General features: G+C 40.6%; 1 protein-coding gene across 16 annotated transcripts in view; it reads right to left on the bottom strand.

Annotated features, from left to right (window-relative positions):
• Positions 1-12774, bottom strand: part of DTNA (dystrobrevin alpha) — a 303884-nt gene that overhangs the window by 29916 nt on the left and 261194 nt on the right. For 12 of the 16 annotated variants that reach the window (XM_062201516.1, XM_062201515.1, XM_062201517.1 and 9 more), the window contains 3 exons: positions 11765-11852; positions 6014-6111; positions 1184-1297 (listed from right to left, as the gene is read on the bottom strand). In XM_062201516.1, the coding sequence (XP_062057500.1) occupies positions 1184-1297; positions 6014-6111; positions 11765-11852 (300 nt within the window). The remainder of the gene's footprint in view (positions 1-1183; positions 1298-6013; positions 6112-11764; positions 11853-12774) is intronic. The other 4 variants (XM_062201520.1, XM_062201524.1, XM_062201526.1 and 1 more) reach the window with 1 other exon arrangement.

Genomic DNA, 12774 nt, shown 5'->3' with positions numbered 1-12774 from the left:
GGTACCCATACAATCCCCAAATTGTGAAAATGCTTGACACAGACTGCATGATTTATACAAGTCTACAGAGAAATCCCTTCAAGGGAGAGAGTGTCTTTTCCTTCCAGGCAGAAGTACAATGAAGAATATGGAGACGGGCAAGCCAATCAGCTGGGACTTCAGCATGTCAGGCCTCACACTCTAGGGTGGGCTACCAGGTGACATGACGGCTAATAGCACCAAAGTTCTGGGCACAGTTAATGTAGCTCTGGACTCAGCTGGGGTCTTGGGATTCCCACACATCAGGGCAAGGAAGGGGTTAGAAGCATCATGTTGTTCCAAGATGGCAACACCAAGGAGGAAAGAAATGCCAGTTAGAAAATGCAGTATCAGCGACCCAGGAGCACATAAATTTTTAAGTGTAAGAGCCTGGGCTGGCGTCACGGCTCACTAGGCCTGCAGTGCTGGCACCCTGGGTTCTAGTCCCGGTTGGGGCGCTGGATTCTGTCCCGGTTGCTCCTCTTCCAGTCTAGCTCTCTGCTGTTGCCTGGAAAGGCAGAGGAGGATGGCTCAGGTCCTTGGGCCCTGCACCTGCATGGGAGACCAGGAGGAAGCACCTGGCTCCTGGCTTCGGATTGTCGCAGAGCACCAGCCACAGCATGCCGGCCATAGCAGCCACTTGGGGGGTGAACCAACGGAAAAAGGAAGACCTTTCTCTCAGTCTCTCTCTCTCTCACTGTCTAACTCTACCTGTCAAAAAAAAAAAGAAGAGCCTGTAGTATTTATTTAGCTGTTTATGTGTTTTGTTGAGCCTTTGTAAAACACACTGCTAATAGTGCAAATAACTAAGAAGAACTGAGTTCAAATTTTTTCCAGTGAGAGATTTTATTTCTCCCATCCAAGTCCTAACCAGGCCCGACCCTGCTTAGCTTCCAAGATCAGACGAGATCCAAGATCACGTTAGGGTGATGCGGCCATAGACGAGAGAGATTTTATTTCTGATTTAAAGAGCCTCTTTTACTTTTCTCTGTGTTAAATGAGAGAAATACATATAAACAGCTTCTTCCCAAATCTTGTCAATTAGGCATGTGCTATCAAGGAACATTCTGACGGTGCAGCGCTGTTTTCCAGCTAGACGTGGGTAGAGTCCATTCAACAGCGCCACCGTTTCCACTCCCGAGCTGATGCGCGTGCCCTCTCTTACCTGAGGAGCCGCAGCTCTGCCAGCAGGGTGGGGTTTTGCTGCGCCTTCTCTGGTGCGGGCTGAGAAGCTTGTTCGTGCTCTAGCCGTAGCCTCTGGATCTCCTGTAAGATTTCTCTTGGGAGAGAGGAGGAAAAGTGAGAAACCAAGGTCAAGTGACTTCCAGAATAGTAAAATCTGAGCAGATCAGGGCCGGCAGAACAGAGAAGGGACTTGGTTAGGTTGAGGAGCAGAACTGATCTACCCCAACCAAGAGACTCCCAGTGCTGATGAGGCTTTGGTGGCAGCTGGTTGGGTGCTGTGGGTGAGGGGAACACTGGCTTCCCATCCGGCATGTCCCAGCCACGAAGCTCTGCCGTCTGTTGTTCGGAGTTAGCACCAAGACCCAGCAATCTCCCTGGTAAGTAATACAGAGCTACGGTAAAGTGGACAACTTTGGAGAGCACGCTGCTTAGGAGACAAAAATGTCTCTTCCTATTATTTATGATCATACTCTGTCACCAGAAAGCATCCGTAGCCACCAAGTAATAGGTGCTTGGAGGGAAAATAAGGATAAATGGTGCTCATTTCACAAAACTACATAACCTCATTCTCTCAACAAGAATGAAATTCTTTTTTTACTGAACTTATCTGAGAAGCCCTCAGGTAGGCAAAAATCTTTTTCTTTCTTAACCATTTTTCTCCTTAATAATGGATCCCAAAGAGAGCAGCCTTAGAAGCAAAGTGCTTTTAAAAGGGTTCACTGTGATTGAGTCTGTGACACAGCGTGTATTGGTATGACCTATGTGGAAGGGTGAGATGTGTCAGTCTGTTATTGATGTGGGGGCCTGGGATGCCTGGCATTTGGGCGCACATAAGGCTGGACATAAAAGATGTGACTTGTGCAAGGTGAATGACTCCTAAGTGAGTCAAAGCCATTAAGCAAGGTTATGCGTTACACATTCTTGGGGGTTGGGGGTGTCAGTCTCATACTCAACAAAATGCGCAAGAGCCAGTAAGATAGAACAAAGCACTAAGAATGGCAGGTGGACTTGGTGGGCTAAGCGACGGGTGGCTGTCCATTTGAAAGGCTGATTTCCAACTTCCTGCTTCATAGTCACATCAGAGAAATGGGATCACCTGCCAATGAGTCATCACACTTCTCAAGGAAGGGTGAGAAAGCTTCACTGTAATTGCATGGGTTCCCACTTTTTTTTTTTTTAATTTCCCAAGGGAAACCTTTTAAGAAAAGAAGCCTTTCATTGAATCTCAGTATGCCAGGCAGTGAATAGGGACTATCTCTGGCTTCAAAAAAGGGAGGGACTTCTGCAAGCCCCACCCCCAAGTTCCACATTGTTCAACCTGAAGATCAGTGAGCTGGGATCCCCAATATTTCTTACAGGGCTAAAATCCCGATCTCTTATGACTCCTGCTAGGTTTTCTTGTTGGTTCCAAAGAAAGAACCATGACTGAGAGCTTTAGTCCGAGGAAGGAAAAGAATGAAGTAGGTCTGGTAAGAAAACATAATGGAAAAATTCATAATGGACACTGAGTGCTTGGAACTATGCCATCTTCCTTGATCTTATTTATTTAATCCTATAACAGTTCTAGGATTTATAGGCACAATTCTTGTATCTCTGCTTCATGATTGAGGAAATCAAGGCAGAGACTAGTTAAAAGACTTGCTCTAGTATGTGGTAGAGGTGATCTGAACCCAGGTCAGCTAATTCCAAAGCCTGTATAGAACAGACTGCCTTGGTCTTCTAAGACTTATCATGATAAGTATAGCCTATGCAGGCTCTGATTTATGAAATACCATTTGAAACATCCTATTATCCTTATACTACCCCTACCTGGTCCTGCCCGGGTGCTAAAAGGAAGCATTCTAAAGATTATCACTGACATGTCCGTGAATTACCTAGGGTTAAAAGTCATGAAGCAAAGTGAGGAACTCTATCTTCCCCTTAAGCTCAGAGTTCTGGCGATTGGGTTAACAGTCACCCTGGAGACCAACGACCCGTGTGTGTGTGTGTGTGTGTGTGTGACCTTTCCTAGTGCAGGAATACCACTTGGATACGTGTCTAGCATAAGGCCCTGGGTTTTTGCAGAGCATGAGGCTGTTGGCTTAGAGAGATGAATTCAGGACAGATTAGGTGCTAATCAGGGATAGGGCGGGACTTAGGAACCATGAAAGAACAAAGGGACAGCATAGAACTCTCTGCCATCTCTTAGAAAACAAACAGCATGCATTCAGAGAGCTCAATGCAAAAATGTCTAGAAGCAAGCCTTAAGAACGGTATCAAGGCACAGCAGGAGTCCTTAGGACATGTGTGCTGCTTCCTGCTGATTTTGGAATCTGAAACAGACCCAGAATAAGGACGCACATATTTTGGATATCTCCTCAAAGGAAGCCCTGATTCTGTCCCCCTGCCTCCCAAGTGAGCTCTCCTCATGCCTGAGTGGAGGAGAGGATTGGAACGGAAAACAAAGTGATCTGGAGAGGTGGAAAAGCAGGTGCACACTGCAACCAAACTGTGGGATTGTGAACTTTTACTTTAGTCTTTTCTAAGAGAACTCTGTGGAAACTCAGGCCAGCTTTGACCTGCACCTGCTGATGTTGCACAAAGACCATCTTTGACTCTGACATTTTATTTCTTCTCTGACTTTATGCTTTATCTCAGGACAGATGTGTAGGAGAAAGGAAAGAACAAGAGAGTGAAAGAACAGAGTGCTATTAGTGCTGAGTTGTGTGATTATTGTTGGAAAACCCAGAATCCTAATAGAAAGTTAGAAGTGAATAACAGGATTTAGTAAATTGACATTCATGACATATTTATTCTATTTTCTTAGTCATCTCCTGTTTTGGTTCTTTTATGCTCTTTTATTTCAATTTATTCCTAGTGCCATTTATTCTACATAGGGCCTCACCATTTTCGACAGCTCCTAGTCAATCCTTTGTAAATTCAACCCACAGATTTAATAAGCTGATTATTCATTTACCACAAAGATGTAGGTATTCTGTCACTTTGTTTACCACTGCTATCCATAAAAATAAAATCCAAATTGTTTGATCTGGTGTATAAACCATGTACATGTATACTTTTTATGTATGTAAATTTTTATACATATATATTTAAAATTAAGGTGTTGTAGGCATTTGGGGAGAAAGCCAAAGGATGGAAGAATATCCCCCTTCTCTGTCACTCTGGCTTTCAAATACACAAATAAATAATAAAACTTCAAAATTGAGAGGGAGGGATCATATATGCCATTTTTAAAAAATACTCCAGCTATGATGTGAATACATCTCTTTGAGTGGTGGTTTCAAAGGCTATGGAGACATGGTGTCACATTTATTAAGATATTCCAGCTCTTAAGACTATCAGGCCAAAAGCCTTTTTACTAGCAAAACCATGAAGATGTGCCAACAGTGTCTGCACCTTCACTTTTATTTTTTTTCTATAGATGTTTAGAGAATACTTTGACCATTTATCTCAAAAGTTTCAGGTCAAACTCTACAGGAATGAGATAATTATCACACCTCGTTCTTTTACTCTACAAGTGTGACCTCAGAAGTGACATCAGAGTTTAATAAGGGATTGAGCATTAAGATATTTTTTGGACTTGTCTAAGAAATATAGAATAACCAAGTTGTTTCTGTATTGTGTTTCCTCAGCACTGAGTTTGGGATCTTACTTGGCAATACATTATTCTGTCACTCAGTATTTATATGCTGAGTTCCCGCTATGTGTCAAGCATGGTTCTGGGCCACGTGGCCATTTGGCATGACCTCATTCCAAAAGCATTTCCACCAAAGAAGACAAACAATAAACAAGGAAGCAAGTGCATAAGAGGGATTATTTCAGATAGCGATTAGTCCCCCCTGCCCCCATCCCCCATACAGGGTACAAAAGATAGTGGTTACTGGGGTGGGAGTAGTGGGAAAGATCCCACAGGTGAGCTTCAGGAGCTGACATTGGAGCTCAGACCTGAATGAAGGGGAGGAGCCATCGAGCCATCGCTCAGACCCAGAGGAGGGGCTCTCTAGACTGACAGAACAACTGGCGCAAAGCATGTCAGGGCAGAAAGAACCTGTGTGGGGCTGGAACGTGATGAGCAAGGTGAGCTGAAGCTAGAAAGGTAGGCAGGAATCAGGTCGGGGGGACCTCACAGCTAGGATAAGAGGAGTAGGCTTTCTATGGAAGTGCAATGGAAAGTCATTAATAGGTTTTAACCTGGGAATAATATGATATAATTGATACATAAAAAAATGACAGGTCAGATGAGGTGGTGGTGGAGCTAAAGTGGACAGTATCTGGGATATGTTGTAGAGGTAGACTGGAAATCAATCTGTGTCTAATAGAAGAAGGACTGGCTGATAGAGTGGGTATGGAGAAGTTTTACTTGAACAACTGGGTGACAGTGGCATCACTCCAAATGGCTTTAGCTGGTATCCTTATAGGGCATCTTCCTGGTGAGCCTCCCGGCTGTCTCTGAATGGAGAGACAACATCCACCTAGTACTTGGAAGGGCTGTCCTGCACTAAACAGCTCTTTAACAAAAGTAAGTGTATCAGAAAAAAGGGAAATGAGACTGTTGGGAGAGACAGATGGAGAGACAACATCCATCTTGTTGACACTTCAGAAATACATACATAGCAACGTGGATTTTGTCAGTAAGTGCTTGAAGATCTAAAGATCTATAGACTAGCTTGCCAGAAGCCAGCTGCATTGACTTGAGATGCCCTCCTTGAGCATGCTTACAGAGTGAAAGCCTTAGAGACTTTAAGCCATGACTATCGGTTAATGAATGAGCATGTTGATCAAAAAAGCCAGCAAGGCTTGAGAGCCTTACCTGTTCTTGTTTTCTAGTTCTGCAATAAGCTGCCGTTGTTGCTTGTTCGCATCAATGGTGAAGGAGATGTCAGGAGCACTTCTCTGCTGTGTTGGCTGCTGGAAAATATGGAATACACACGACTTAATATTGGGAATGTGAATTTGTATGTGTTTGGGAAGACAGAAGTCATGAGGTATGCAAACAAAACCCAGGGAACTATTTCTACAAAAACATACAAGGCAAATATATAAAATTAAATTGCCATTCCTCTCCAAAGAAACAGCTTTTCTGTGAATTTGGAGCACATCTATGGAGTGGCAAACAGAATTTTTTGGTAGGCAAATACACAAGCAATCAGAAAATCTGTTTTCAGCTTTCTGCCTTAAAGCCTTTGGGAAATGATTTCACTCTTGCCGTGCTGTATCCAGGATAATGACTCTCTCAGTATAGGTGGGTTTAAAATATGTTTTACTGTTGAGATAACTTATTCTGTAAAATTCTGTTCAATTACTCTAATGTGCTATTTAAAATGTGATAGTTTTTAACACATAGCTAATGAGACTTTTTCTTTTGGTCAGTATACTTTTTGCATTCTTCATATATGAAATGTTATGTTGATAAAATCACACTCTTGATCATGTAACTACCATTAACAATCAGTATATATGTAATCTTAACTTTCTGTATTCTCATATTATCATATATATAATAAAGCATATATTTATATGTATATTTGTATATACATCCATATTTAGTCAGGGGTTTATTTGGCATTATTTTATAAAGAGGGAAATGGATTAAGTATACTTCTCTGAAAACTTAGAAATTCTTCCAAGACAATTTTTATTGAACAAAGAACTGAGTTAAGAGGCAGACATTTGGTAGAGTGGCTGAGATGCCTGTATCCTTCATTGGAATGCCTGGGTTCAAGTTCTAGTTCCTCTCCTGATTCTAGTTTCTTGCTAATTCACACTCTGGAGGCAACTGTGATGACACAAGTAGTTAAGTTCCAGCCACCAGCATTGGAGACCTGGACTGAGTTCTTGGCTCTGGCTTGGACTGGACCTAGTCTGGCTATTACAGGCACTTAAGAAATGAACCAGCAGATGAAAGAGTTCTCTTTCCCTCCATTTTAAATAAATAAGTAAATAAAAATAAAAATAGGGCCCAAAGTTGTGGTGCAGCAAGTTAAGCCTCTACCTGTCATACCAGCATCCAATATAAACAATGGTTTGAGTTCCCACTATTCTACTTCTGATCCAAGTCCCTGTGATCACCTGGGAAGCAGTGCAAAACAGCCCACATGCTTGGACCCCAGCCACCCATATGGAGACCTGGATGGATTTCCTGGTTCCTGGCTTCATCTAGGTCCAGCTCTGGACATTGTGGCCATTTTGGAGTGAACCATCACTTGGAAAATCTTTTTCTCTGTCTCTCCCCTTCTCTGTCACTCTGCCATTCAAATAAATGATTTTTTTTTTTAAAAATTAGAGTCTGTTGATTAAGTCAAAAGACATGAAGAAACACAGCCTGTTTTTTATATCTGGAAAAATAACTGTAGGAAAGGTTCACACAGATCTGGCTTTCATAAAGATTTTTGATGATTTTTAATTTATGGTTTTTTTTAATCAAAGAAATGAATTGTGTTGCAAAGAAAGAACCTTGAGGACCTCTGTATTTTATATCCATGACTTTCTATAATTAAGTTTGGCTTTGGCAACTCTGACCTGTGATTCAGGCATTTCTTCTGATTTCATAATATAAATACCTTTTTCTTGCATATATTTTATGTTTTGTTAAAAGACAGAAACTTATCTGAGCCAGTTGTGGATTTCAGTTGTTGCTTTGCTCTCTGTAATAGTTAACCAGGAATCATTCAGATATCTAAGATGTTGAGTTGGCCCAGTAATGTTACCACAGAGTATCTTAAGCTATGACTCATGCTATCCTGGAATGATAACTAAAAAGTAAAAAAATGGAAGCAGGCCATATGAGAACAATTATTCAGCTCTGCTGATATTGCACAAAAGTAGACATAGACGATACGTAAATAAACGAGCATGATTATACACTAGTGGACACAAAAATTTGAATCTCTGTCACACAACGTGACTCTTCTTTGGATTATTTTCAACAATTAAAAAAAATTAAAAGCTATTCTGAGCCTACGGTTGTATAAAAATGACCTGGATTTGGCCAAGGTATTTTGTTGATTCAACAAGGGTAAAAAATTTCTTTCTACTTTATTTTTTAACCAATAGATATTAGCCAACAGATGTGAAAACCTATACCAAGACATAAAAAAACACACAATATCTTTCTTTGAAGAGTGAAAATATATACCATCTAACATACTTGCTTTTAAAAATTAGGAATAAGGACTTAAAGTGGTCAATAAATATAAGAAATAGATGGTAGATTGATTCTACATAACAAGGCTTATTAGGAAAAACAAGGGGGAAGAAGAGTAATGAGAGATAGGAATTAGGGGAAAAAAAGGAAAAATGAGCTGATTAAGAGAGATAAGTAAAAACAAAAGGAGAAAGGAGGTGCATAGGGGAGATATTTGTTAATTTTTGCTGTATCAGCATAATTAAAGTATATGATTATACTCAATCTCTTTAACTGATGGCATAGAGTGAAACAAATATAGAAAAGACAGAGAGGAAGACAGATTTTCAGAAAGGTAAAAATCACCACAGCTGAAATATATTTATAGATTTCAGACCATGCTACCCTGGGGCCCCATTTTTGGGCAGGGCCATAATTACAAAAAGAACCCAGAGGACCCCAAGCCGCTAATTCTTATGCAGTCATGTCTCAGTTTGTGGCCTTCAAAAAAATCCAAGATTATATCTTTACATGATTTTTAATGCCTAATCCATTTTCCTAACTATGGACTAAGAGAATTCTCATATTTGTTCAAAGACCTGATCTGGTTTGCCAATGATACAAATCCTACTAAATAATTTGATCAATTAAGACTCACTGAATTAGATGGCTATTTTTTAAAAAGATTTATTTATTTATTTGAAAGTCAGAGCTACAGAGAAAGAAAAGGAAAGAAAAGAAAAGGAAGGAAGGAAGAAAGGAAGAAAAGGAGGAGGAGGAGCTAAGAGAAAGAGAGAGATGAGAGATATCTTCCATCTGCTGGTTCATGCCCCAGGTGCCCACAATGGCCAGGGATAAGCCAGGTCAAAGCCAGGAATCAGGGGCTTCTTCCAGGTCTCCCACATGGGAGGCAGGGGCCCAAGGACTTGGGCCATCTTCCACTGCTCTCCCAGGCACATTAGCAGGAAGCTGGATGGGAAGTGGAACAGCTAGACATGAAATGGTGCCCACATGGGATGCTGGTATTGCAGGCAGCAGTTTTACCCAGCTATGCTGCAATACCAGCCCTCACTGGTTATTTTGGCTGTCTCATAGAGAGCATTTTAGACTCAAGCTTTGAAATTGAGCATATCCTACTGTTTTTAATAGGATAAAGGTCTTTATTATAAGATATAAGCATTTTTTCCTTGGCACATGCATGTGTATGTGTGTGCTTGTATGTGTGTATATATATATTTTTTTCACCCAGAAACTTTATTTAAGGTATACAAACTTCATGCATTTCATAAATATAAATTTAGAAATATGGTGATTCTTCCCATTCTATCCACCCTCCCACCTGCACTCTCACCCTTCTTCTCCTCACTTTTCTATTCCCATTCTTATTTTTACTAAGATCTATTTTCAGTTAACTTTATACACATAATATTAATCCTATACTAAGTAAAAAGTTCAACAAATAGTGTGAAAAAAATTGTTCTTCATTAGTCGAGTCAAGAGCTGTTCAAAGTAATATCTGTTCTCATTTGAATGAAATCTCCTTAAGTTTTAGGCTGCCTCAAATATATTGATTTATTCATTTTCCATTTTTTAAAATTCAGCACCGATTATGTAACAAGTACAGTGGCAGGTATCATATAAAAAGATAGATTTCATGTCCCCATAGTTACATGGTTAAGGCAACCAAGGAGGGATAAAGAGAAGATGACATCGAGCTGGTTTATAAAGTGATAATGGAGAAACAGTTGTTGGATGGGTGGACTGCAGTTTATGCATGGTGTATCTGGCAATGGCTAGGCTTTAGGGCATGGAATAGTGAGGAGCAATATGGCAGGATCTTGTAGGAAATGCAATGACTGAGCAAGCGAACAGTAAGGAAAGATGCATGAATTTCCATCCAGAAGATAATGAAATGGACACAGGTAAATGGTCTATCTCTTTCTGACTTGGTGATGTTGTCTGTGTAGGGTTTATTTAGCTAATCACACAATTCTTGGAAATGTGATTAGCAAGGGATTTACAAAGCAACAGGAATTCATGTAAAGATGGTATTTTTCCACAAAGGTTTTATATATAAGTAGGCAAAGGACACAGTAACTAATGTTCTCAAGAAAGAAAACAGAGACAGAATTAAGCCAGTGCACATATCAATAACAGCACGTGCATAGAGATTTAACATCCCACCAGGGATCACTAACTCAAATGTGGAATGGGGCCAAAGAGGTAACCTAATTCAAAGAGGGGCACCATGGGAGGAGGTGAGTGTTCAAAACAGAGCAACGCCTCTGCTCCAGGTCCAGTTGCCATGAGAAACACGGACCTGGTCTTTCAAGATACACAGAAAATCCAGAGTTTTATGGTAAACCATCTTATATATCAATGCTGACAATGGACAAAGAATTGAAAATGCTGTGGGGGTTGCAAAAAGCTTCCCTGGGGGAAAATGTGGACTGTAGGCTGCAATTTTGTGCCTGCTGGCTTATGCAGCACTTTCATATTTTATTATCGCAAACAACTCTAATGATTGCCAACTTTGTTTTGCCTTTCCTTTCAAGAGATTCCCAAGAGGGTTACTTGTCCTAAAATCTAGTTCTTTCATACTCAGCTGACTTTAATTTTCTTTAACAAATTTTTCTTTATTTCAAACATCTAAAGTTTCACATATTTCACTTATTATCTCTGGTTTACTATGTCTGATTTGGGGGCCACTTTTAGCCTGTTCAAGACCCTTTCCTATCTTGACCATTGTAGTTTCTAACAGTGTTACAGGGATTGATGTCACAGACAGGCAGGTGCCACAGTTAATGCAATGGGACATTGTACTACTCCCATCTGTGACTGTTAGTTAAATGGCTGGCATGAAGAGCTCTGATTACCTGCAGCATCTCATATACGAGGGCCAGGTTATGCTTCCTCACTACTTCCTTGCCACTTTTTGTTCTTTGTGCAGCACTAATTGCAGCTCATCCTTAGTTCAGCACAGATGATTTCTGAACAAAGATGTGAAGCTGGTTGTGGCTTTTGTTTTAGAGTAGAAGCAAATGGAAAAAGATATCATCCCTGTTGATTCCATTTTAAGTGTCACTTGCAACTATTCTGCCTTAAACCTACTGTTGTCACTAAATATGCCTGTTTTTGACCCATGAAGGAATTATAACCAGTCCTTACTCCTTTCCTCAGATACTCATGGGGACAATGCTGGGTCTTCCTTGACCACAGTGTCACACTGCTATAAATGGTTTTGTTCCCTGAGGCGCCATTTTACAAGTGGAAACTCACCACCAAGATAATACGACATAGTAACAAACTTAAAAACAATAAATTCGTGCAAACTGTCTTAGTAATCAGTACCACCTATCATGGTAACAGTGAACGTGACACATGGAATTCAGAGATCTCAGATGCCCATGGAAGGATCCTTTCAATCAAACTACTTACAGACGAAGAGGATTCTGCTGCCAGTCTTGCCGCATACCTGGCAATTAGCCTGTGCTCTTCATCAAGCCGGTTTGAACTCTCAAGCATACTATCAAGACAGCAAGAAGGAGACTGTTAGGCAGCAGGGAAAGACGTCTACATTCATATCACCATTAAGGGGTTTTGCTATTTTAATTGGTCAGCGTTCCAAATTTGCACGCTATAAAAACCCTCTTTGGTTAATGGTCTCCAACTTGGGATTCATGACATGATCTACTAGATGGCTCAGAAGATCACTAATAAATCTTGTCTCCAGCCAGTTCAATCATCTTACTAGGAAAGCTTCAAAGAGAAATGATTTTTTTTTGCACCAACATTTCTGATATAGGAATATCTTCTACTTAATTTTATTAACATTTTCTTTCCTTATTATACAAGTGTGCATGTCTGAAATCAACCCATTAGAAAATATGGAAGAAGAAAGAAAAAAAATGTGGGTAGTGTCCAGTGATTTCTACCTTCTGGTATTCACTTTCTTAGGTAATGCTCCCTCCTGAGTAGGGGCTGGACTCTCTGACTTGCTTCTAATGAATAGAATACATCAGAAGGAATGGAATGTCACTTCAAAAATTTGGTTATAAAAAGACCATGGCTTCCACTTGGGCCTACTTTCTTTTTCTTGAGTGCTCTTCAGTTGTTTGCCCTGTGGGAAGCTAGCAGCCACATCATAAGACAGCCCAGTGGAAAGGCCCATGTGTTGAGGAACTGAAGAGAGCCAATAGCCGCACGAAGAGATCCCTGTTGGTAGTATCCTTAGAGAGATCACAGCCTGGGGTGAAAGCTTGACCTCCTGAAAGTCCTTGAGCCAAAGGTTCCCTGCGAGGCCAAACCCGGATTCCTGACCTCTGGAAACTGTGAGATTAATGCTTGTTGTTTTGAGCCACTAACTTTTGGGGATAATTTCTTATACAGCATAATAGATACCTAACACAATTGTTATCTATGATATTACTACTCAGGTAAATGCTTTT

Source organism: Lepus europaeus, chromosome 9, assembly GCF_033115175.1.
Source record: "Lepus europaeus isolate LE1 chromosome 9, mLepTim1.pri, whole genome shotgun sequence".
NCBI lineage: Eukaryota > Metazoa > Chordata > Mammalia > Lagomorpha > Leporidae > Lepus > Lepus europaeus.
This window is presented reverse-complemented; position numbering and strand designations above follow the sequence as displayed.